At 46.0% G+C, this 27,107-nt stretch overlaps 1 protein-coding gene and 1 pseudogene across 1 annotated transcript; one reads left to right on the top strand and one right to left on the bottom strand.

Moving 5' to 3' along the window:
* Nucleotides 1–274: 274 nt before the first annotated feature.
* On the bottom strand, nucleotides 275–1,287 carry TMSB10 (thymosin beta 10). Its single transcript, XM_036435862.2, has 3 exons — nucleotides 1,144–1,287; nucleotides 761–875; nucleotides 275–562 (listed from the first exon to the last, which is right to left on the bottom strand). Exons 2-3 carry the CDS (start codon nucleotides 858–860, stop codon nucleotides 528–530), a joined length of 135 nt encoding a protein of 44 aa, XP_036291755.1. The 5' UTR covers nucleotides 861–875; nucleotides 1,144–1,287; the 3' UTR covers nucleotides 275–527.
* A 13,342-nt stretch (nucleotides 1,288–14,629) lies between these two features.
* LOC118717601 lies at nucleotides 14,630–15,947 on the top strand (annotated as a pseudogene).
* The last annotated feature ends 11,160 nt before the right edge of the window (nucleotides 15,948–27,107 follow it).

Here is a 27,107-nt window from a genome sequence, read left to right as displayed (position 1 = left end):
AACCAAAAAAAGCAAACCCTTGCTCTTCTGAAGAGCACTTTCCAAAACAGCTTCCAGGAATGATCAAGTGGAGCCCAATTTTACACGGATTGCAGTAGAAACAAAAGCTGACCAGGTCATACTCATCAAATCGTATGGAGAAACAGGTGTGGCGAACATTAAAAAGTGGTCCCCCCACCCAAGCAGCCCGCCTGCGAACACCTCCCCGCGGGCGGCAGGAACCGCGGCTCCCTCTGCCCACGCGCACCCAGCCCAGACTCAGACCAGCCAGCCGTGCCACGAGGTGTGTTTTATTTCACTCATCATACAAACAAGGTTCTACAACATCCCAGGGCAAACCGGAGGATTTGGCAGTCCGATGTGGGGGGAGAGGGGGTCCCCTGGGGGACCCGCACACAGGTCGATGGCATGGGCGCGGCGTGTCCGGGTTCACAGTGCAGTTTGTGGCTCGTGTGTCCTTGCTGGTGGCCTTTTCTCCACATCGCAAGGGGGTCCCCGAGATGGCGGGGGCGGGAATCCTCGGGTTCTTAGGACATCTCACTCCGCTTCTCCTGCTCAATGGCTGTGGGGAGCAGAGAGCGGGCTCTAGGGGCTGCGGACGGGCAGCTTGCAAACCCCCCCAAACCCGGGGAGGGCGAGGACCACGAGGCGCGGGGTTGGGAAGGGGCTGGGGTGGGGGGACGGGACAGCGCTTTGTTAGCTGAGCGGGGCCGGGGCCGCCGGGGAGGGGCGCCCGCGGGGAGAGGCGCGCAGCACTCACTCTCTTTGGTCGGCAGGGTGTTCTTCTCCTGCGTCTCCGTCTTCTTCAGCTTGGCCTTATCGAAGCTGGCGACTTCCCCCATGTCTGGCTTGTCTGCCATTTTCTCGAAAAGATCCTGGTGGGCGAGCAGGGGTGGGTCAGCCCGGGCTGGACGGGGCCGGGGCCGCCCTCGGCGCTCCCCCGGTCCGCGCCTCCCGACGTGGCGCCCCGGCCGTGCGCGCCCCGCAGCCCCGCGGCCCGGACCCGGCGCCCCGCACCCTCCCCGCAGCCCAGGGCGTGGCCGGCGGGAGTCCCGTCGGGGAAGGGTGTCCGGGCGGTGGCACAGGGCCAGGCGCCGGGCTCCGACCCCACCCCGGAGGGTCCCCGCTCCGCGCGGCGCTCACCTCGGCCTTCGCTCGCTCGCAGACGGGGTCCCCGGCTCCCGGTCGCGCCGCAGCAGCAAAGAGACAAAAGAGCGGCGCCCGCCCCGCGCCGTTTTATACCCCGCGCCGCCCCGCCCCCCGGCCGCCGCAGCGGGGGCGGCGCTCCGCTTCCCGCCGCGCCCTCCGCGGGCCGCCGGCCGGGCTGGGCGCGGCTCTTCCGGGCCCCGCGGCCCCCGCGCCTCCAGCCCCGCGCGCCCCGTGCACCTCGAACCCGCACCCCAGCCGTGGAGGCCGCGGGTGCCGCCAGGGTGGCCGCTGGGTCCTCGGTTCTTTGGGGGCTGCACGGCCTCTGGGGAGATTTGCTGCAGAACGGGGATGGGGGTTGGGGGGCGGCGGGGATGGGTAGTGTGTGTGTGTGTGTGTGTGTGTGTGTGTGTAGCGGGTGTGCAGACGTGCTCGAGCGCTCTGCCGCATTTCCTGCTTGCAGGAGACACCACCCCACCCCACCCCGGTGCAGCCCCACGGCTCTTGCCTTTGCCCCTCCAAAACCTCCTCCGCCCTTTCTCTCTCGCTCTTCCGAGAGGCCGAGCCTCTGCGTGCTCTCCCGCTGAAGGAACCCGAGCAGCGGGTCCCAGAGATGAAGAGGCTGGGGATGGGGGCCAGACAGACAATGCTGCACTGCCCTTTGCTCAGATTGGGGCCGGGGATGGTCTCGTCCTCTCTTTCTGCCCCCCTCCCCCCAGGGTGGCGCCTGCAGGGTGGCGGCCAGGGCTCCTCACACGCTTGTTGCAAGCGCCGAAGGGCAGCCGTGGGAGCTGGCTGTCCCCGGGGCTCGCTGGCTCGCGGTGTACCTCCTGGGGCTGCTGGGAACACCGTGTCTGAGGGTGCGGTTTTCCTCCTTGCATTTAACCTTGAAGATAACTCTACAACAGCCTTTGTTTTTCCTGTTAACCCATTTTCGGAGTGGTGTAAGGCAATTATTCAAATCGTTCTTAGAAAAGTTGTATTTTCAGCCCTTGCAACATCTTTTGGTGCAAAATTCCATGAATTTACAGCCCAGGGGGTGAAGCTGGCCATTGTTTTATTCGTCCTGAACTTTCCCTTTTTTTCAAGTGACAAGGGGTATTGACAAGCTCTTTTAAAGTGGCATTTGGTGGGAACATCCTGAATTCTGTCTGGTCCCTTCCTGGTGTTATCTGCTTTTCCTCGCTCCCTCCAGGTGCTTGGAGCAGAAGGAAATAAATTTAGGCTTATGTGTTTGGTGTACAAACTGTGGTCTATGGCAAGTCTTCTCTTGCACCTTAGTTTCTTCATCTGTAAAATAGCTTTGGTACAAAGCTTAAATGAGAACAAGAACAGTCCTAAGTGGAAGCACTGTTAGAAGGTCACACTCACACTTTATTCTCTCTTGTCATCTGCCCTCCCGTAGGTCCTGGAAATTTACTCCATCCAGCCAGTGGATGGGAAAAGAAGACAAGAGAGAGGGCTTCACTGAGTTTTTATGCTCCAGGCCTGGAACTAGTCTCCATTACTTCTGCCCTCATTTCTCAGGCTAGGACTCAGCCACATGGTCTCCCCTAACTGCAGGTGATGCTGGGAAATGTAGTCGAGCTGTGCACCCCGGAGTAGGAGAAAGCGGGCTTGGATGGCCTGGGAGCAGTCTCTGTGATATACTCTTGAAGGATCTGCCAAATGTGTGAGCAGGAAACTAGCCAGACAGCCAGAGACATTGTCTCTGTGGAGGGTCTCGCTGGCACTTGGTTCCTTTTCAGATGCCAGGCCAAACATTACTTAGGTGTTACCTTCCCACGCACCACCTTTGCTTGAGTGTGGAAATATTCAATTGTTCTCATTTGAACTCCCACTCCAGCTTTCTTATATTGGGGAAACAGGAGTCTATTTCTTCTGAATACAGCTATGGAGGCACTCATTTCAACCATAACGAGCATGCCGGATTCCCAAAGGAGCTTTAAGTGCACTTGCAAACATTTTATTCTCACTCAGGGCAGCTCTGTGGCCCATCTCTAAGAAAGCAGGCAGGCAGCTTCTTTAGCGTTTGCTGCTTCGGAACAATGGTCATGGAACAGAAAAGACACTTTGTAACTGTGTGTGGTGATGCATGTTTAACTAGACTTATTGTGGTGAACAGTTTCCCTCATATACAAGCACCGAATCAATAAGTTGTACACCTGAAACAAGTAGAATGTTATATGTCAGCGATAGCTCAATAATACCAAAAAGAACAATGGTCAAGTTACTAGCTTCAACCACTGATAATAACAATCAGTCTCAATTTATTAGTGTTTTTCAAATGTTCTTTGACACTTCTTACGTCATTTCTTTTTCTTTCTTTTTTCTTATCTCCCACCATTTCTGGATTACAGACTGTCCATCATAACTTTCTTCTAGTGAATTCAATGTGACAGAAGCTATGCTTTTAAAAAATATATATTTTTATTGATTTTTTTTACAGAGAGAAAGGGAGAGGGATAGAGAGTTAGAAACATTGATGAGAGAGAAACATCCATTAGCTGCCTCCTGCACACTCCCTACTGGATATGTGCCTGCAACCAAGGTACATGCCCTTGACCAGAATCGAACCTGGGACCTTTCAGTCCACAGGCCGACGCTCTATCCACTGAGTCAAACTAGTTAGGGCAGAAGCTATGCCTTTTTTTTTTTAAATTTAATATATTTAATTTATTTATTTATTTTTACGGAGAGGAAGGGAGATAGTTAGAAACATTGATGAGAAAGAAACATCGATCAGCTGGAGATGTGTCCACAACCAAGGTACATGCCCTTGACCGGAATCGAACCTGAGACCTCTCAGTCCACAGGCCTATGCTCTATCCACTGAGCCAAATTGGTTTTGGCCAGAAGCTATGCTTTTTGCTGATGAGGTAGGTCCTAAAAGGTTACAGGGCTCTACCTGACTCTCTCTCTTTCTCTGGGTGCGTCCACGCTCTGAGGAAGCCAAGCACCTACATGGAAAGACCACTTGTAGGCCTTCCAGCCACAGCCTCCGCTGAGGTCTGAGCTGACAACCAGCATCAGCCACTAACCGTGCAAGCAGGTGGGCCTCAGAAGCGTCACTCCCCCCAGCTCATGCTGCGTGGAGCAGACACACAGCTGTCCCTGGCCACATTGCAGATTCAGGAGCAAAATCATCATTGAGTCACTAAGCTTTTGGGATGTTTTATTAGATAGCGCACATTATGTGACACTATGAAATGGAAAAATCATTACTTAGTGGTGCCAGGGTCTCAGGTCCCACTTGGGGATTGTTCCTAAATATCTTTCATAATCACACATAGACTCGGTCAATAAACGTTTATGGAATGTCCACACGGTATCTGGTAGTGTTCTGGATATGGAAGAGAGAGATGATGGGACTCTCCCAGCTTGCTATAAATCAGTGTTTTTCAAATGTTTTTGACCTTGACAACCACCCCTCCCCCTGAAGTGCATGAAATACATTCCACATTGTGACCTAGTGCTTACAGGCGGGTACACAAATGAAACAAAAGTTTCGCCAGAACAATGCTCTTACTCTGAGAGATGTACTCTAAGCTTCTTTGTTCTATTCATTTTCATTTTTAAAACATCTTTTTGGAAATAATTATGGACTCTTAAGTTGCAAAGAAAGTACACTCAGGTCCCCTGTGTACTAAATGGTGACATTTTACATAACTACACTGCAGTGTCAAAGCCAGGAGACGGACGTTGGTGCAATCCATAAACTATTTCCAGATTTCACCAATTACCATATGCACGTGTGTGTGTGTGTGTGTGTGTGTGTGCTCGCGTGTGTGTGTTATCCTAGGCAAGTTTATCACTTGTACAAAGTTGTACACCCACCACAGTCCAGATACAGACCTATTCCATCACCACAAAGAAAATGTCACATGCTACCCCTTTAGATTCTCATCTCACCCTAACCTAGAAGCCTGGCAACCACTATTCTGTTCTCTATCCCTAAAATTTTGTCTAAACGTGGGATTTCTGCCCGGCCGGCATGGCTCAGTGGTTGAGCATTGACCTATGAACCAGGAGGTCATGGTTCAATTCCCAGTCAGGGCACTTACCCGGGTTGTGGGCTCAATCCCTAGTGTAGGGCGTGCAGGAAGCAGCTGATCAATGATTCCCTCCCATCATTAATGTTCCTATTTCTCTCTCTCTCTCTGAAATCAATAAAAATATATATTAAAAATAAATAAAGTTGGTTTTTCCCATTCAGCATAATGTCCTTGACCTCTGTTCAAATTGATGAATGTATCAATTTTAATTTCCGAGTATTTCCATGGTATGAATGTACCATCTATAGAAGGTCATTTAGACTATTTCTGGCTTTTAGTTGTTAAAAATAATGCTTCTATGAATATACACATTTTTTTAGTGTCTGTGGACATACATTTTTATTTCTCTGGGATAAATGTCCAGGAGAGCGATTGCTGGGTCATATGGTAAGTTTATGTTTGTTTTATAAATAACTGCCATACAGGTTTTCAGAGTGGCTGTGCCATTTTACATTCCCACCAGCAATGTGTAAGAGATCCGGTTTCTTAGCATCTTTACCAATATTTGGTGTTATCATTATTTTTAATTTTAGCTGTTATAACAGACATGGGGTTATATCTCATCAAGGTTTAAAGTTCATTTTCCTAATGACTAGCGGTGTTGAATCATTCCTTTCCATTTTATTATTTCATTGAAAACACTGTATCCGGCTTGTGTGGCTCAGTGGTTGAGCGTTGGCCCATGCACGGAGAGGTCGCTGTTTGATTCTGGTGGGGGAAGGGGCACATGCCTGGGCTGTGGGCTTGGTCCCGGCAGGGGTGTGCGGGAGGATTGATGTTGATGTCGTTTCTCAGCGACATTTCTCCCTTCCTTTCTCTCTAAAAATCCATGAAAACAAAAGCAACAAAAACACTGATTGTGCCTTTCCAATTTGCTTTCATGAACCACTAAGTGGTTATGGCCAACAGTTCAAACACTGCTGGAGGGACTTTGCATCTGTATTCAGAAATCATACCTTTAACTTCTAAATTCACCTTTTGCTGCCACAAGTCAGATGTTTCTGAAACTTTATGTGTAACCCATACGTGTTCTGGGGTCTGAAGAAGATCTAAATAAGAATGATTACAACTCCTATTTGATGCAGTCCCATGGGTTTCTCTGAATTTTCAGCAATATTCTGTTATGATTATTTCTGTTTTTTTTGTCTCCATATTAATGCATATCCAAACATAGATAGCCCTTGTTCTTGACTTTTTTCCTTCAAAGCAATTGTCAATGTAAAAATGTAAAGCTGGTATGTGCAGCACACTTTTACCAAAGGCTTGTGGATTAAGGAGGGGAAAACCTATATATAATTTTTTAAAATAGATTTTGAGAGAGAGAGAGAGAGAGAGAGAGAGAGAGAGAGAGAGAGAGAGAGAGACATTCATGTGAGAGTGAAACATTGATTGTCCTGCACTCTCCCTACTGGAGACAGCCCACAATCCGGGCATGTGCCCTGACTGGGAATCAAACTAGCAACCTTTCAGTGCATGAGAGATGATGCCCAACCAATGAGCTACACTGGCCAGGGTGGAAAAACTTATGTTTTTAATGGTACATCCTTGATCCTAAAAACCCTTGTAGTACCTTGAGTGATCTCCTGTCTGTGCTTCTAGGATGCCCCATACACACACTACCTCACTACCTCCTCCCTTCCTGTTTTGATCCTCTCCTTCCTCACTTCATTCTTTCCTTTGAGAATTACCAACTCCCTCTTTCTCTCCAGCAGAACAATGCACTTGTGTTTCTGTTGTTGTTTTGTTTTGTTTTTGCTCCCCTGGTGCCTGCTGACAACAGGTTTTTCAGGCTTTCCTTCCTACTATAAGCCATGGAGCTGGTTCCCCAGAGAGAGAATTCTGTCCTCAGTGGGATTTTGGTGTTCACCATTGAGATACTACTACTTGTGTCTTTGGTCAGGGGAGTCACATTCTGTGCTTTTCTTTCATTTAAATGTTAATGGAGTATTTTTTTCAAATGAATATTTCCCCCTCTTGTAACAGGAAGTACTGAGGTCTTGAACTTTGCCTGCCCCTTATCTGTGTGCGAAGACTGCTCTCTAAACCTCACTTGGCAATGTGCTTCAATCCTGTATTGTCTACTCTAGTTGCCTTAGTCCGTTTGGGCTACTATAACAGAATGCTGTAGACCAGTGATCGGCAAACCGTGGCTCTCGAGCCACATGCGGCTCTTTGGCCCCTTGAGTGTGGCTCTTCCACAGAATACCACTTGCGGGCGTGCACATATAGTGCGATTGAAGGAGTACCCTAATTAAGTTAATAACAATGTACCTACCTATATAGTTTAAGTTTAAAAAATGTGGCTCTCCAAAGAAATTTCAGTGGTTGTACTGTTGATATTTGGCTCTGTTGACTAATGAGTTTGCCGACCACTGCTGTAGACAAAGTGGATTGTAAACAGAATTGTAGTTCTCCTGGCTCCAGGAGCTGGGATGTCCAAGGTAAGCTGCCTGGGGAGGGCCTGCTTCCTGGTTCATAGACGGCCATCTCCTCACCTGGCGGAAGGGCTGGGAGCTCTCTGGGGTCCTTTTATAAGGTACCGATCCCATTCCTGAGGCCTCCATCCATATGACCTAGTCACCTCCCAAAGGTCCAACCTCCTAATATCATCTCCTTCAGGGTCAGGATCTCAGCACATGAATCTGGGGGACACAGACATTCAGTCTGTAGGACCAGTGCTCTAAGTTGATAAAATTATTTGCAAAGTCACTCTGATACAAGATAAGTCCACCTAAAAACAAGTAAAGCTTTGTTTCTAGGGTTTTACAATTTCAATCTCTGTGGCATGCTCTTGGTTGATGAAGAGGTGGGGGCGTACCTGGGATTAGGAAATGAATGACAAAAAAGATTCTAGGGAAAATGAGATCATGTATTCTTTTTAAAATATATATATTTTTTATTGATTTCAGAGAGAGCAAGGGAGAGGAAGAGATAAAATCACTGGTCAGCTGCCTCCTGCACACGCCCTACTGGGGACTGAGCCTGCAACCTGGGTCACACCAGCCAGGTAGGACAGGTAATCTTCATTCTTCAGTCCTTTACTAAGATTTTTCTGAGTGCCCATGCTATGCCCTGTTAGGGATACAGAGATGAATAAGCTGTGGTTCCTGTTTTAAAGGATCATACAGCCTGGTGGGGGCACAGACCTGGAAAATCAACTTAAAAATCAACTTAAAAATGAAGCAAGAGCAATGAGGGAGTCAAGACAACAGGCATCATGGAGCGGATGAGCTGTTTCTCTGGTGCTCTGTCAGATTTCTCAGCCCACAGAAACCATGAATCTTATACATGATTGTTGTTTTAAGCCACTAAGTGTTCTGGGGTGATTTTCTAAGCAGAGTAACTGGCACATACAGTGAAAAATCTCTCTCCTACTTCCAAGTCTTTATCTGCCATTCTCTCCCTGGCAATTTTTACCAATTTCTTGTCTTTTAAGTACATGTGTGTGAAAGCATATATGAGATACAAATATATATATATATAAAGCCCAATGCATGAAATTCATGCAAGAATAGGCTTCGCAGCTTCTGCTTCATCTGGAAGGTTGTCCAGATGGTTGTTTTGTTGTTCGGCTGTTTGGTCGATTTGCATATTATACTTTTATTGTAATAGATTTTAAAAGTTCATTTTTACAATGATAGCATATTATTACACTCTGCACTGTACTTTTTTTCTTACTATATCTTGAAGATTGTATCATGTCAGTGTAAATAATGAACATAATAATACTGCCCCCCTCCCCCCAGGGTAATAAATAAATTATTACAATTATTACATGTCCACCACTGTTCTAAGCACCTTACACGTATTAATTCTTTAATGTCACAGCAGTCTTATGAGCAAAGTACTATCAATAGTACTTTCCTATTTACAGATGAAGATATTGAGGCACAGAAGATTAAATAACTAAGGTCACACATCTAGTAAGTAGAAGAGACAGGATTTGAAACTTAGCCATTTGGCTTCAAGCCAGTTGGCTTTTCCTTATTAAAGGCTGCATATGATTCTATTATACAGAGGTATCATATGTTATTTAATCCATGCCGTATTGATCTACATTCAGTGTGCTACTACAAACTCTTCCTCCTAAATTTTATCCTCCTGGGTTTGCAGGGCCCAGGACAAGAGTACCAACGGAGACTCACATACCACTGTAAGTCTAAATATTTAATATCATAAAACCAGCTAGCATACTGTTAAACATGTTCTAGTCTCCTGTGTAACAAATATAATTCATAATGCATTTAAAAAATGTGAAAAAATGGTATTTGAATAAGTGAAAGTGGACAAAATATCACAGATGACTGTATTTGGTAAGTATTATGCAGGTTTAGGTGTTCTATTGATGGGCTGGGAATGTATGAAAGAATGACAAAATAAAGATACACATGATTTGTAAACAATTAGAACTGTATTTTACAAATTATTTTCTTGTTTTCACTTAAGCATTATTACTAATTATGTTATCAACATTTCCATAAAACATGTTTAGATAGTAATGATCTAAACAATTAAAAATAAAATGTAATTGTATTTAAAGTGTACAACATTTGATTACACAATTTTTCTCTTTAAAAATTTTTATTTATTTTGTATTGAATTTAGTGGGGTGACATTGGTTAATAAAATGATATAGGTTTCAGGTGTACAACTCTAATACAGCATCTGTATATGTGTGTTCACCACCCAGGTCAAGTCTCCTTCCATCACGTTTGTCCCCCTTTACCCTCTTCTACCACCCCCCATTCTCCTTGCCCTCTGGTAATCACTATACTGTGTCAGTGTCAATGAGATTTTATCCCTCTTAATTCTTTCACCTTTTGCCAGTCCCACAACTCCCTTCCCTCTGACAGTTGTCAGTCTGTTCTCTATATCTACCAGTAAGAGTCTATCTATTTTGTTTGTTAGTTTATTTTGTTCATTAGATTACACATATGGTATTTATTTTTCTCTGATTGGCTTATTTCACTTAGCATAATGCTCTCCATCCATGTTGTCAAAAAGGGTAAGATTTCATTCTTTTTTAAGCCGAGTAATATTCTGTTGTGCAAATGTACCACAGCTTTTTTTTTTTTACCCACTCATCTATTGATGGGCACCTGGGCTGCTTCCAAATCATGGCTATTATAAATAATGCTGCAATGAATATAGAGATGCATATATTCTTTTGAATTAGTGTTTTAGGATTCTTTGGGTATATTCCCAGAACTGGAATCTCTGGGTCATAAGTCAGTCCTATTTGTAATTTTTTTGAGGTAACTCCATAATGTTTTCCACAGTGGCTGCACCAATGTGCAGTCCCTCCAACAGTACACAGGGTTCCTTTTTTTTTTTTTTTTTTAACTCCTTGCCAACATTTGTTCATTGATTTATTGATGATAGACAGGAGCTCTCTTACAGTTTTAATATTCATTTTAGAGAGAGAGGAAGGGAGAGAGAAACATCAGTGCAAGAGAGAAACATCCATTCATTGCCTCCCACATGTGCCCCAACTGGAGATCAAAACAGCAACCTGAACATGTGCTGTGACCAGGAATCAAACCATGATCCTTCAGTGCATGGGATGATGCTCACTCAGTCAAGGGAGCTAGTCTGATCAGGGCGCCAGGCACCCTCTTAAAGGGCCAGTGCACAAAGTCTCATTTGCAGCTACTAACCCTGGGCTCCTGCGGAGGGAAGGCAGAGAGGACTAGAGCCATGTGAAGAGAGTCTAGGGTTTATGGCTCTGGGGAGAGAGCTGAAGAATCATCCACAAGAATCCCTGTGCTGAGTTCTTCTCCCATACAGCAGATGCCATCTTTCTTGGGTAGAATATTCCCCTTCCTGTGGCATCAGTCTGAGGGAAGGCAATAGCCCCACCCTTGGGTCTCCCTCTTACCCCACTCTGCAGAGCTTAATGCCCTGCTGTCGAATTAGCTGCCTTGGTCAGATTTTAGAGGTCTGGGCAGACATAGGCTTGTCAGTGACTGAGTTGTGTGGCTTTGGGGTGGAGACCATTCCCCCCACTTTCCTGTGAACTTGACTGGTGCTTCCTCTTCACAGGAGATCTGCTAGTCACATCCTTTGGGCTCCAGTGTCTCTTCTACCTGCCCCGTCCCCCCCGCAAACACCCCCCCCCCCCCCCCACCTGACTGCTAGTGGCTCCATCCTGCTGAGGTCAGGACAAAATTTGGAACAGACTGAATTGTGTGGCTCTCTGGTGGGGGCCATACTCCCACCTTCCCAAAACCTGACTGGCGCTTCCCCCTCATGGAAGACCTTCTGGCCCCACACTTCCTTTACCTGGAAGCCAAACCCTGCTGAGCTCGGTCTCCCTGGGGCATAATCTGGGACAGCGTTGTGTGGCTCTAGGACAGGGGTCATTTTCCCTCCACATGCCTGGCTAGCACTGGACACTCCCTTCACATGGCTAAATGTTATCAGGTCTTTTTGATCCTGATAAACTCTGCTGGTCTCACCCTGAGGAACTCCTGAGACCCAACCCCAACTCAAAGATGTGCAAGCACCCAGTGGGTGACAGCTAGGCTTGGTATAACTGGGGGTATTTGCGAGTGGCTTCAGACCCACACCAGCACTGAGTCTGAACCTATATCAATCTGGTGAACACCATGCACCCCTACCTAGTGACTCACTGAGAAGTTACCTCATGCAACTTGAATACTGCCAGAGGCTCTTTCAGTGACTGAGCCTAGCAGGAAGCCAGCAGACAGAGGCAGGAAGAGGCAGATTTTATCAGGGTGCCTGAGGACTTTTGCTGACCTGCCCCTGGGCTCCGGTAAAAGCTCACCTTGGTGCATGACGTGGCCCTTCCCACATGCACCCAGGCCCAGCAGAGGCAGTCACATACTGTGGATCACTTGTAGCTCCAAATATGTTGCCCAGGGCCAGTCACAGGCAGTATCTGACATTGGCCTGCACCAGAGTAACCTGCACCAAGAGGCCCAGCATCAACACACCCAGTGGCCAGCTCAGACAACATCAGAGCAGGAACCAATAAGGTTCACAAGCAACATATACAGGAGAGAATCTCAGCAGGCACCAGACCCTGCTGAGGCAAAACTGAATTCTGCTCCATGTGGTCAGCATCTGCGCAGCAGCTCACATGCAGTGCTCACAGTTGAGCCTCACAGTCAGCCAGGCCAATAGCAATCAGGACTCAGTAACAGCAGGTGGGCCCACATAACCCACACAAGGGACATTCCTGAAGCACCCAGCTCAGGTGATCAATGAGATTGCACCACCAGACCCACAGGTCTACTGTATAAGACCACCCTAACAAGATGGGGAGTCATAACACATCTATATAACACACAGATACAAGCACAAAGAGGTAGCCAATGGGGAGACAGAGAAACAGGCCCCAAGTGAAAGAATAGGAGAAACCTTAAAAGAAAAGAAAAAAGAAAAGAAAAGAAAAAAAAGAGCTAAATGAAATGGAGGCAAACAATATATCAGTTATAGAATTCAAATAAATGATTATAAGGATGCTCAACAGCATGAAAAAGGACATAGAAACCATAAAAAAGAACCAGTTAGAAATGAAAAATCAATATCTGAAATAAAAAATACACTGGGAGGAATAAATAGTAGGCTTCATGAAGCAGAGGATTGAATCAGTGATTTGGGAGACAAGGTATAAAAAAATCACCCATTCAGGGAAGCAAAAATTAAAAAAGAATTAAAAAAAGGGGATACTTTAAGGCACTTTGGGACAACATAAAGAGTAATAACATCAGCATCATAGGGTACCAGAAAGAGAGTAAGGGATCTAGAACCTATTTGAAGAAATAATGACCAAAAAATTCCCTAATCTTGTGTAGGAAAAAGACATTCAAGTCCAGGAAGCAAACAAGATGAACCCAAAGAGGCCCACACCAAGACACATCATAATTAAAACCACAAAGGTTAAAGACAGAGAATCTTAAAAGTGACAAGAGAAAGACAGTTACCTAAAAGAGAGTGCCCATTCTAGGGGTGTCGAACTCAATCAGAGAAGGGGCCAAAATCTAAAATCCAGCCTAAATCGCGGGCCGAATGGTTTACTGAACAGTCATAAACTGTCATTGTGATGGAATCGCAGCGGAGTGCAGTGATGACAGCGCGGTGCGGGCCACATTCCAAGGCCTGGCGGGACGGATTTGGCCCGAGGGCCTTGTGTTTGACACATGTGCATTAGACGGTCAGATGACTCGTCAACAGAAACATTTCAGCCCGAAGGGATTGGCATGAAATATTCAAAATGATGAAATGCACGGAACTACAGCCAAGACTACTCTACCAGTAAGGTTATCATTTAAAACTGAAGGAGAAATACTAATAAAGAGCTTTCCGGAGAATAAAAAAGCCAAAGGACCACCAAACCATTATTATAAAAAATGTTAAAGGGCCTTCTTTAAGAAGAAGAAGAACCAAGAAACATAATTAAAAATAAAATAAAATAGCAAGAAATAAGTATCTATCAATAATCACTTTAAATGTAAATGGCTTAATTGCTCTAATAAAAAGACTTAGGATAGCTGAATAGACAAGAAAACAAAAGCCATATATGTGCTGTCTACAAGAGACTCACCTCAGAATGAAAGATATACACAGACTAAATAAATGTAAAGGGATAGAAAAAAATATTTTATGCAAATCGAAAAGACAAAATAGCTGGGGTAGCAATACTTATATCTGACAAAATAGACTTTGAAATGAAGGCTATAGTAAGAGACAAAGAAGGACACTACATAATGTCCAACAAGAGGATATAACCTTTGTAAACATGTATGCACCCAACATAGGAATACCTCAATATGTAAAACAAATCTTGATGGACATAAAGGGAGAGATTGATAGTAACACAGCCATAATTGGGAATTTTAACACTCCATTGACATCAATGGATAGATCTTCCAGACAGAAACCAACAAGGAAACAACAGCCTTAAATGACACCCCACCCCACAGGGGCAGACTATACATTCCTTTTAAGTGCTCATGGAACAAAAGAAAACTGAAATCATACCAAGCATTTTCTCTGAAACTATCATGGTCACTAGAAGAAAACTGAAACACACACAAAGACATGGAGGCCAAATGACATGTTACTAAACAATGAATGGGTTAACAATAAAATCAAGGAAGAAAAAAAATACCTTGAAACAAATGAACATGAGAACACAAACAACCCACAATCTATGGAACACAGTGAAAGCAGTCCTAAGAGGGAAATTCATAGCATTATAGGTTCTCCTCAAGAAACATGAAAAATCTTAAATAATCAGACTTAAATGAACTAGAGAAAGAAGAGCAAAGCCCAAAGTGAGCAGAAGAAAGGAAATAATAAAGATCAGACCAGAAACAAATGAGAGTAACAAAAAGAAACAATACAAAAGATTAATGAAACCAAGAGGTTTGAAAAGATAAACAAGATTGACAAACTTTAGAGAGGAGCGTGGCCCTCTCCTCTCTCCGCCATGGCGTGTGCTCGTCCACTGATATCTGTGTACTCTGAAAAGGGGGAAACATCTGCAAAAATGTCACTTTGCCTGCTGTGTTCAAGGCTCCCATTCGACCAGATATTGTGAACTTCGTTCACACCAACTTGCACAAAAACAATAGACAGCCCTATGCTGTCAGTGAATTGGCAGGTCATCAAACCAGTGCTGAGTCCTGGGGTACTGGCAGAGCTGTGGCTCGAATTCCCAGAATTCCAGGTGGTGGAACTCATTGTTCTGGCCAGGGTGCTTTTGGAAATATGTGTCGTGGGGACAGCATGTTTGCACCAACCAAAACCTGGCACCGTTGGCACCGCAGAGTGCACACAACACAGCACCGATATGCCATCTGCTCTGCCCTCGCCGCCTCAGCCTTCCCAGCACTGGTCATGTCTAAAGGTCACCGTATTGAAGAAGTTCCTGAACATCCTTTGGTGGTTAAAGATCAAGTTGAAGGCTACGAGAACACCAAGGAGGCTGTTTTGCTTCTTAAGAAATTTAAGGCCTGGGACGATATAAAAAAGGTCTATGCCCCTCAGCGAATGAGGGCTGGCAAGGGCAGAATGAGAAACTGATGCCGTATCCAGCACAGGGGGCCTTGTATCATCTATAACGAGGATAACGGTATCATCAAAGCCTTCAGAAACATCCTGGAATTACTCTGCTTAACGTAAGCAAACTGAACATTCTGAAACTCGCACCTGGAGGGCATGTGGGCCTTCTGCATTTGGACTGAAGGTGCTTTCCGCAAATGAGATGAGCTGTATGGCCCTTCGCGTAGAGCTGCCTCCCTCAAGAGTAACTACAGCCTTCCCATGCACAGGATGCTCAGTACGGACCTGAGCAGAATCTGGAAAAGCCCGGAGTTCCAAAGAGCCCTGCATGCACCATGCGAGAAGATTCACCACAGAGTCCTGAGGAAGAATCCACTGAAAAACCTGAGAATCATGTTGAATCTGAACCCATATGCAAAGACCATGCGCCAGAACACCATTCTTCGTCAGGCCAAGAACCACAGGCTTCGGATGGACAAAGCAGCAGCCGTGCTAGAAGCCAAGTCAGATGAGAAGCCTGTGGTGGGAAGAAAGGAAAGAAGGCTGTGGGCCCTAAGAAGCAGAAGAAGCCTTTGGTGGGGAGAAAGGCTGCAGCTACCAAGGAACCAGCAGCTGAGAAGAAGCCCACAGAAAAGAAACCCACCACAGAGGAAAAGAAGCCCGTGGCATAAACTTAAATTATTTATTCCAGAACGGTCAAGTCACTTTACTTTGGACAGCTAATTTTGAATAAAAATATGATCAAAGGCAAAAAAAAGAAGAAAAAATAAAAAAGAAAAAAAAAGAAAAAAAGAAAAGAAAAAAGATTGACAAACTTTTAACCAGACTCATCAAGAAAGAAGAGAATCTGAATAAATGAAATCAGAAATGGAAGAGAAGTAACAACTGACACCAAAGAAATACAAATGATTTTAAAAAATATATTTTTATTGATTTCAGAGAAGAAGCGAGAGGGAGAGGGAGAAAAAAACAGCAATGACGAGAGAGAATCATTGATTGGTTGCCTCTTGCACACCCCACACTGGGGATTGAGCCTGAAACCTGGGGCATGTGCCCCAACCAGGAATCAAACTGTGACCTCCCAGTTCATAGGTTGTGTTCAACCACTGAGCCACGCCAGCCTGAATACAAATGATTTTAAGAAAATATTAGAACAACTACATACAAATTGGACAATCTGGACGAAATGAATAAATCCCTAAAAAACATACAATCTTCCATAATTCTATCAGGAAGAATCAGAAAATCTGAATAGACAGATATCAACTAGGGAAACTGAAGCAATAATAAAAATACTACCTGGCTGGAGTTTCTCTCTCTCTCTTTTCCTATCCTTTCATTTATCTGAAATCAATAAAAAAATATTGAAAAAAACCACACCAAAAAACCTCCGAACAGATAAAAGTCCTGGATGGCATCACAGGTGAATTTTAGCAAACATTCAAAGAAGAACTAACATGTATCCTTGTCAAACTATTCCAAAATATTCAAGAAGGAGGAAAACTCTTAAGCTCATTTTACAAGGCCAGCATGATCCTAACTCCAAAACTAGATAAAGACACTACAAAGAAAGAAAATCACAGGTCAATATCCCTGATGAACATAGGTGCTAAAATCCTCAACAAAATATTAGTAAACCAGATACAGCAATACATTAAAAAGATCATATGCCATGATGGAGTGGGATTTATTCTGGGGATGCAAGGTTGGTACAAAATCCACAAATCAATAAACGTGATATACCACATAAACAAACTGAAGGATAAAAACCACATGATCATATCAATAAGATGTGGAAAAAGCAGCCCTAACTGGTTTGGCTCAGTGGATAGAGCGTTGGCCTGTGGACTGAAGGGTCCCAGGTCTGATTCCGGTCAAGGACATGTACCTTGGTTGCGTGCACATCCCCTGTGGGGGGTGTGCACAAGGCAGCTGATGGATGTTTCTAGCTCTATTCCTCTCTCTTCTCGCTATAAAAAAATCAATTAAAAATATATATATTAAAAAAAGATGCGGAAAAAGCATTTGATAAAACCCAGCAAGAACATGGGCACTTGGTATTATTGGGGGTCCTGGTTGTGCAAGAATCTATGAGAGAAAAGGTTTGAGTGACAAAAGCATCCAGCTAAGTGCGTTCATCCCTCCAACCATTCCGAAACACAGGAGCATGTTACTGTTTGTGCAGGCAGTGGGGCGGCCCACAGGCCTCTCTGGCATTAGCTCCCAAGATACAGAGCAGAGGGAGTGTGTGCCCAGGGCCTGCATGGAGCTTGTGTGTGGAAGGAGGGCCTCCACAGCGCCAGCCAGCCTCTCTTGCCTGGGTCTGCAGAAGGGCCCTCTACCAACAATGCTGCAAACGAGCGAAAACAAACAAACAAAACCCGAGCAAGTGTCTGTGCAGTATGTTCTGTTTCTACTTTCGTTTCTGCAGTCTTTACCCATTTTCATTCACTACTGACTTCTATTTCATTTGCATGAAATTAAATGGCTCATTCTGCATTACTACATTTCCTTTTTAATCCTCCTCCTTAAAGAACAGGCAAAATTGCCATGTTCTTTTTAGTTACTCTGCTCATTTCAGTATTCATATTCTTTTCTGTCTCTTTTATACAATATGTTGCTCTCTGGCTTAGAGCCAAATTTCTAGGCTTCCCTCCAATTAAACCTTATGGAAGACAATCGGCAGTTCACTGGGGAGAAAGTATTAATTTACAACAGCCGAGTAGAAAAAGAAAGGGTTTTCCTTACTATTCCTGCATTTCCAGGAAGGACTGTGGTGCTAACCGTGTGCTCTTGGGGGAAACCCCCTTTTGTAATGAAAGTGTAGCCATAGTAATGAATCACCCTGGGTGGCACATGTGGCCAGGGGACCTGGTGCCATGTGCTGACACTCCTACCTGCAGCCCTGGGCCCTGAGCGGCACTTCATTTCTCTGAGCTTTGACTTCCTCATCTAGGAAGCAGGGATAATGACTGAGCTGCCATGAGGATCAGTGAGATAAAGCATCTGAAAGCATTTTGTAGACGTGTTATGCAAGCCCACGCCTTGGGTTTATTGTTATAATTGCCCTGCGCTATGCTAATTCTCCTCTGTCATGATTTCTGAGCCAGTCTCAGTATTGTTCTATTGTCATCATCCCATGTCACCCAGCAAATGCTCCTGAGCTTCATGCCAACTAAAGTTTCAAAAGAGGTTTCTGGCAATGTTAAAGGACAGGGTTGTTTGGAAGGATGTAGTGATGAGGGTGCAGGAAAATGACCCTGAAATTAAGATCAGATGATATTTGGCCCTAGCTGGTTTGGCTCAGTGAATAGAGTCCCTGTGGACTGAAGGGTCCCAGGTTCGATTCCGGTCAGGGGCACGTGCCCGGGTTGTGGGCTCCATCCCCAGTGGGGGGCATGCAGGAGGTAGCTGATCAATGATTCTCTCTCATCATTGATGTTTTTATCTCTCTTTCTCCTTCTTCCCTTTCTCTCTGAAATCAATAAAAATATTAAAAAATAAAAAAAAGATCAGGTGATATTTGGAACTGAATGGTGAAGGCGTGCCAGGAAGTTTAAGGGGGGCTTCCAGCTATGGAAGTGGCAGGACTGGGCCTTGCCCTGGGTATTATTATTCAGCTCGGGTTGCATAGCAGAATACCAGAGACGACAGACATTTGTTTCCTCCCAGGCTGGAGGTTAGAAGTCCAAAACCAAGGTGTTGGCAGGTGTGGTTTCTTCAGAGGCCTCTCTCCCCCCGTGGCTGGCAGATGGCCGCCTTGTTGCTCCGCCCTCACATGCTGTCCCTCTATGTGCCCACCTCCCAGATGTCTCCCTGTGGCCTAGTGTCCTCTTCTTACAAGGACAGCAATCAGACTGAGTATGGCCCCATCCCAATGGCTTCATTCGAACTTAATCACCTCTTTCAAGGCCTTGTCTCTAAATACAGTTACATTTGAGGTATAGAGTTAGGACTTTAACACATGGATTTTTTTTTTTTTTTTTTTTTTTTTTTTTTTTTTTTGTGGGGATCACAATTCAGCTTATATTACCCACCAACATGTAAGTCAGATGACAGCTCAGGCTCTGAGTTTGGTGCAGAACAGGAACTGTGACTCCCAGCCCTCTGTGAACTGGTGCAGAGAGATGAATTCTTGCCCCCTGAGCACCTAACAATGACTATTGTAACCGGTTGAGTAAACCAGGGAGCACTCACCTGGGAGTCTGAGCTTCACCTGACATGGCCCATTCTTCCACGGCTCATGTATTTATTCAACAAGTGTTTCTGGGGAGCCTGTCGGGCTCTGAGTACCAGACCTCTTGGCCTGGGACGGACGGTCTGTAATGGAAAACTGTCACATAAATAAATAGATGTGTGACAGGTGATGGGTACAGCAGCATGAGTCTGCACCGGATTTGGTGGTGGTGAGACTGATTCACAAGGCTGAGGACACTGAGCTGAATCTTTAGGAATGTGTAATGCCACTAGTAACCATAGCCGACTATTGGATCTTTACTGTGTGGCAGGCTTGGTACATGTTTTTTTTTAAGAAAAATGTTCTTTTAATCCTCACTGGGGGATATGTTTTTAGAGAGAAAGGAGGAAGAGAGAGAGAGAAAGAGAGAGAGAGAGAGAGAGAGAGAGAGAGAGAGAGAAACATCAATGGGTTGCTTCCAATACACACCCCAACTGGGATCAAACCAGCAACCTGGGCGTGTGCTCTGACCAGGAATTGAAGCAGTGACCTTCGGTGGACGGGAAGACACTCCAACCAGGGCCGATCTTACATGTGTTACTTGTTCTATCTCAATAACCACAACTGCTACTACCCTGTTTCCCCAAAAATAAGACAGTGTCTTATATTAATTTTTTTCTCCCAAAGTTGCTCTAGCTCTTATTTTCAGGGGATGTCTTATCTTTACATGAGCTGGATCTTATTTTCGGAGGATGTCTTATTTTCTGGGAAACACGGTAGGTTGTTGGGCTCCGAGGACAACCCTGAGAGGAAGTAAATCAGTTCCACTTTCTGCTGTGGACACAAGGGCCTAGGGTGCTTGATATGAACTGAATGTTTGTGTCTCTGAAGAGCACCTGTTGAAGCCCTAACTCCCAATGTGATGTCATTAGATGGTGGCTGGAGCTCTCATATAGTTAGTGTCCTTATAAGAACAGGAAGAGATCTCTCTCTTCCCACGCCCATGCCTACACACACACACACACACACACACACACACACACACTCACGAAAGACCATGTGGGCATAATGAGAAGGCGCCTGTCTACAAGCCAGAAAGTGGGCCCTCACCCAGAGCTGGACCTGCTGGCCCCTGGATGCCCCAGCCTCCAGAACAGCAAGAAGCAAGTGCCCCTGGTGCTTTGCTAAACAGTCCAAGATGACCAAGACAGAACTGCACGGTTTCACGATTTTCGGTGACAGGAGTAAGGAATTGAAACTATGATGTTACAAATTTCCACAGAAGTGAGGTTTGGAGGAACAGAGAAGGAGGCGGAGAGGGACAGCAGGGGGTGGCCTGCACGCAGCCCCTCTGTGCCTCGGCGTCCTCGTCTGTAAAATGGTGCTGACAGCAATAGTAAGCACTGCCTATGGCTGCATGCTTAGAACAGCACAGAGTGAAGGCTACGTACGTGCTTGCTGCTACCGCGTTATCCATGGATTGATGAGTGCAGGGGGGTTAGTTAGGAGATGGCTGCAGCGACCCAGGTAATAAGGGTAGACTTACTCACAGAGTGGCAGCGGGGATAAGAGGCTGAAAACTTTGAGAGTTAGTCACCATGGAAATTAGGCTGTGGTGGGTGGGATGCAGTGGGTGACAGAGGAAGGCCTCCAGTTGGCTTGGGTGACATAGTGACATTAACAGAAATAGCTAACACAACGTGCTAGGCACTGAACTAATGTCTCTCCCCTTGTACCCGGAGCCTCACCTAGCCTCATCGTTGTTTCATAACATTTATCATGCCGCCCGACAGAGATACATATTTCATAAGCAGTTGGGGACTGCAGCTAGTCAATCAGACACACAGATCTGCCACAGAGATCAGGCAGCCTGATCTCCTCTCGGTGTTCAGGAACCTCTCGGGGCCCCAGGAGGAGATATGGAAGCGGCCTGAGGGGCTGGATGATAAGCTTGCAGGGCCGAGGGTGTCGAGGGTGTCGCCACTGCTGGGGTCAATGGGCGCTGTGAAGAGGACTCAGCGATTTAAGGAAAGTGATCTCAGGAAAGCTGCAAAGTCCGGAAGTCAGCCGAGGAAAAAGACCCCGGGTTAGAGCAGCAGATGCAGCACGGTGGAGGCAAGTTAGCCCCCCGGCCTTGCCCCTCCTCGGGAGGAGGAAAAGAAAAAGAACCACAAAGACGGAGCATTTCTTCCAGCAGGGGTGGGGAGGTGCTGTATGAAGCCCATGGAGCTGGAGGAGACTGCTTCCCGCAGGAAGAGACTGAGTTACCTTCGATGGGCTCCCCGCACCCCATCTGCTGGTGTGGGCTCACAAGAAAAGAAAGCTACATTTTGCCCCACCAGCATGGCTCAGTGGTTGAGCATTGACCTATGAGCCAGGAGGTCGCAGTTCAATTCCCGGTCAGGGCACATGCCTGAGTTGTTGGCAGCAGGAGGTAGCCAATCGATGATTCTCTCTCATCATTGATGTTTCTCTCCCTCTCCCTCTCCCTTCCTCTCTGAAACCAATACAATATATATATTTAAAAAAAGTTGTACATGTATGCATTCAAGAACCAACTGGAAAAAGTAATTTTACTGATGCCCCTTTTCTGAGTAGCTGTGAAACCTCTTTTTCTCTAGACGCAGAGCTGTCCTCAGAGTAAGCGTGCCATGCACACTTGGGGAGGAGCTGCCTCTTGGGCCAGAAGGCTGGGCCACAGGGAAGTCCCACAGCTTCTGCAGGAAGGAGAGCGGACCTCAGACCCCTGGCCCGGATGCCTTATGGAGGCACGTGGGAGGGGATCTGGGCAGAGATTCCTTTTCACTAAGGCAGTGGTTGGCAAACTCATTAGTATGATTGAAATTTCTTTTGAGAGTCAAAATTTTTAAACTTAAACTTCTTCTAACGCCACTGTTTCAAAATAGACTTGCGCAGGCCGTGGTATTTTGTGGAAGAGCCACACTCAAGGGGCCAAAGAGCCGTATGTGGCTCTCGAGCCGCAGTTTGCTGACCACGGCACGAAGGCGCTGACATTAGTGGGTGAGGTCGGGCCCCATAGTGATGGCCATTTGTGGGGCCAAGAGAACCTGCTGTCCTGAGAAACAACAGACCTTTGCCCAGAATGAAGAGGAACTGAGGACTCTCCCTCCTTTATCAAAGGATCTACTGCCAGATGCCCAGGCGGCACTCCCAAGGCTGGTGGGGCCTCTGGGCCGGATGGGGGTCACAGCAGACAGAGGTGGGGAGAGGGTGGCCGTGGCGCTGGCTCAGTGGCACCTCCTGGGAGGAAGCAGCCTGGCCCGCAGCCGCAGGACTCAGACCGCTCCTGACAAACAGGTGGGAAGGACGGGAAGGGTAATCCCGATGCTTCTGCAACTCTGGCTTTCTTCACGGCCCCATGCCCAGCGGCACTATTTATGATCAGGAAAAGGGCCAAATAGGCCACAGTGTGGAGAGCTTTGTAGCCGTGGGAACATGAGTAGACTGGTAGGCTTTAACGTGGAAGGCACACTCCCAACTGGACAAGCCATAGAGTGTGCGTTCAGGAGGCATTAGGTTGAAACAAAATCATTACATTGAAAGAAATGATAAAAGTTGTCTTATTATAAGTAAAAAAACATCTGAGACAGAAGCGTGGAGAGTGAAAACTGAACCGGCCACATGCCTTCCCTCCTCCGCCACTTCCATCCCGTTCCTCCCCAGAGGAGGCCACCTTCGTTGCTGTGCGCCCTTCCAGTCCTGGACAGAGAGGCTGGCCTCCCTCGTTCAAAGGACTGCGTAACTTTCCAAGTGTTATGCGGATTGCTGGGGTTTTTCATTGCTACAGGGCTGCAGCGAGCCCAGTGTGGCGATTTCCAAACTGCAGTGTGTGTGTGTGTGTGTTTGCACATATGTGTCAATATTTCCTTAGGTCAGAAGCCTACCCTGGAATTTCTGGGTCAAAGGGCATGTACATTTTTGAGTCTTATTGCCGAATTGCCGAATTGCTGTAGCAAAAGCCTTTGCATTCCTGCCGGATATTTTCATGCTTTTCTTTCGCAGATGAAGAAGCTGATGAAGATAAGTTACCGGACTTCCTGAGGTCACAGAGCTGATAACTGCTGGAGACGGGATGGGACTCAGTCTGGCCTCGCCTCAGCCTCAGCCACAGGGAAAGCGCTGGAGGCAGGGAGGACTCTGAAGGGTGGCAACACTCGCAGGGTGTTTGGAAGGCCCGGAGTTCAACAGACTTCCTGGGGATCTAGAAGGAGCTGGCGTTCCTGAGCCTGGAGGAAGTGAGCATGGGCTCCCCCTTCCTCCTCCTGCTCTGGCTGCATGAAGGACCATTGCCACTCAACACTGGGGTCTTGTGGATGTTCACTCCCTTCTTAACTCGGAGCCTGCCAAGTGGAGGCCAGAGGGGGTGGTCTGGAGGCCCCTTCTGGGAGCGAATCTCTGAAAATTTTCTTTGATTTTATTGATTTTTACAGAGAGGAAGGGAGAAGGATAGCGAGTTAGAAACATCGACGAAAAAGAAACATCAAACAGCTGCCTCCTGCACACCTCCCACTGGGGATGTGCCCACAACCAAGGTACGTGCCCTTGACTGGAATTGAACCCGGGACCCTTCAGTCTGCAGGCTGACGCTTTATCCACTGAGCCAAACCGGTCAGGGCTAATCCCAGAAATTTCTTGTTCATCCTTTCTCCCACCTCCAATTCACTAACAAGTGCGTGGATTTTACTTCCTCGATGGCACTTCCCTTCTCTGCACCCCATGCCGGGCCTGGCCCAGCCCTCATTGTCTCTCCAAAGAGGTCTCACCTCATCCACTTTTATTCCCTCCAATTCTCCTCCACAGGATCTTCCTAAGTGCACATTGGTTTGTGCCACTGCTCTGCTTAAAGCACTCGATGGCTCTCCAGTGCCTTACAGATTGCCCCCCCCCCCCCCCCCCCCCTTTCACGGGTCCTGCACCTTCCGGCCCCAGCTTTCCTCTTTCTTTCCCACTGTTACTGCCTTGGTCTGTGCGTCATCCCATGCTAACTCTCTCTCCTGCCTCCGAGCCTCCCTTTGTCTATTCCGCCTCTCCTGGAATGCTGTTCGCTGGCGGTCTCCTGTTCAAAGCCCGGTCTCTGTTTAGACAGCGTTCCCCTGGGAAAGTCCCCCTGGATGAGGGCTTGGTTATGGGCTGCCATGGACCCTTTTAACACACATTCTACCATATTGTAATTTTCTTTTTGTCAGTCTCTTGACCCTGGCTGCACATTAGCTTTATCAGGGCAGCTTAAAATACTGCTCACCTCCCCCTCCCCCTGAGATTCCGAGTTAACTAACCAGATCTGGAGCCTGTGCTCCAGTAGATTCTAAATAGTCACCCAAGAATAAATTTATTTGAGAGAAAGTGGAAGGAGGGTTGGAGGGGGGGAGAAAGTGGAGGGGGAGACTCAGGAACTCATGGCGGTGGACAGCAGTGTGGTGATCGCAGGGTGAAGGGGGATGGGTGGAGGTGGAAGAGGGCACAGAGGGGATAAAAGGTGATGGGGAAATGTTCACTTTTGTTTACTTTGGACTCATAGTGAAGATACACATTTAGACCACTGTCACCGGTGCGGCTGGTGCCCCTTGGAAGCCTGCTCCTCTGAGAGTTCAGAAACCGATTAGTCTGGGAAGACCATCTGAAGCTCTGGGACTTCTACACCATTTCGTTGTCTAAGTAAAGATGTAAAATGAAAGACTCTTCCCCATTTGTCACCTTGCCTCCTTTCTATGTCCTCAGAGGGCCTTTCACTGGTCAAAAAATGATTAGGCCTCTTTCAAACAGAAAAAGACACAGAGAGAGATTGGAAAGAAAAAGAAATTCAAAAATAGGGTTACACATTTTGTGATTTTATATATATATTTGAATTTTAAAGAGCTTATTTGAGCCAAACTGATGACATATATTAGGCAACAAGATCTTACGTAAATGCTCCTCTGTGATATGTTTTATTTTATTTTAAATTATTGTTGACTTTATTACAGATGTTCCATGTTCTTCTCCTTGGTATATTTTATTTTAAAATTATTTATTATTTTAAACATGTGTTTATTTTTAAAATATATGTTTTTATTGAATTCAGAGGGGATGAAGAGGGAGAGATAAAAACATCAATGATGAAAGAGAATCTCTGACAGCTGCCTCCTGCACATCCCCTACTGGGCATCAAGCCCACAACCTGCACATCCCCTACTGGGTATCAAGCCCATTATGTTTCAATTCCTGTGCCCTGACCAGGAATTGAAACATAACCTCTTGGATTACCAGTATATGTCGACACTCAACCACTGAGCCACACCGACTGAGCTGTTTATATTGATTTTTAGAGAGAGAAGAAGAAGAAAAAGAAGAAGAAAGAGAGAGAGAGAGAGAGAGAGAGAGAGAGAGAGAGAGAGAGAGAGAGAAATACCTGACCAGGCTAAAACTGAAACTGGGTGTGTGCCCTGACAGGGAATTGAACTGGTGACCACTCAACCAACTGAGCTACACCAGCCAGGGCCCTTTGGTATATTTTATTTTATTTTTTATTTAACATAATTTATTTATTTTTCTTAAATATAAATTTTTATTGATTTCAGAGAAGAGAAGGAGAGAGAGATAGAGACATCAATGATGAGAAAGAATAATCGATTGGCTGCCCACCCCTACTGGGGATGCATTCCCCAACCAACTCAGGTATGTGCCCTGATAAGGAATCAAAATCTGATCTTCTGGTTCCTAGTTGAACTGGCCTGGCTATTTGATATTTTTTCAAAATGTCAGTATTTAAGAAACAAAAATTAAATCCACAAATGTGCACACTCTTGCGAACACACACACACACACTCTCAATTTAATGTAATCACTTCTTTCCAAGATGATGAGGGAGTTATCAGAGGATTTGTTAAAAATGTTGGTTCATAGATTATGACAGATATGGCCCAGTGAGGAAATAATAAATATGGACTTAATTGGACAGTGATATCATCTTTGTTCAAACCTGACAACACTTCTCTGTAGCCATAGGTATAATCTGGTGGCGTTGAAGCCCTTTTGCCAGTGAGGACCCACACCCATGTCCCTACTGTTGTTACTCTTCTTAGGCCCTTGGCATTTGCATGTGGAGCATCCAGCGTATAGATGTGCCACTTCCTGAATTTAGTGTCAATTTAGCCCAAGAATAGATCAGCCCAAGAATCTGGTCTGAACTGGCACAGCTACTTAAATGCATGTGATTTTTAAAAATCAGTTTTACGGGTTCATTGTTCTTTGAGAAAGAAAGCCAGTTCGATCTTTTGTTTCCAATGAATAATAATAATAATCAAAAGGCAGCTAGAGAAGAATGATAAGTAAATGTTGGTAGGGTCAACAGGCCTTGGGTAGGGGGCTGTGAGGACATGGAAAGAGCAAGTAGGAGGCAAAAATGAGCACATGCATTCTTAGAGGAAGTTACTGATGTGGGCTCTTTCCATGAGAGAGGACCCCTCAGTAACATAAGAGGGGTTGGTAGCTAAGAAAAGCCTTCTGAGAGGAGCGTGCTGGTCCAAGTTTGGCCAACACTGACCTACATTATTGCTCATGCAGCCATAACCTGTGATTTGATAGGAAGGGAGGAGGTTTCCAAATTGGCTTTGTTCCCAGGTTTGATTAATAGAGATTGTCCCCTTCCCTGACATTTTATTTGCAGATATCAGAGGAGGCTTTCATTTTCCCATTCC

This window comes from Pipistrellus kuhlii, unplaced genomic scaffold (assembly GCF_014108245.1).
Source record: "Pipistrellus kuhlii isolate mPipKuh1 unplaced genomic scaffold, mPipKuh1.p scaffold_m20_p_13, whole genome shotgun sequence".
Lineage (NCBI taxonomy): Eukaryota > Metazoa > Chordata > Mammalia > Chiroptera > Vespertilionidae > Pipistrellus > Pipistrellus kuhlii.
This window is presented reverse-complemented; position numbering and strand designations above follow the sequence as displayed.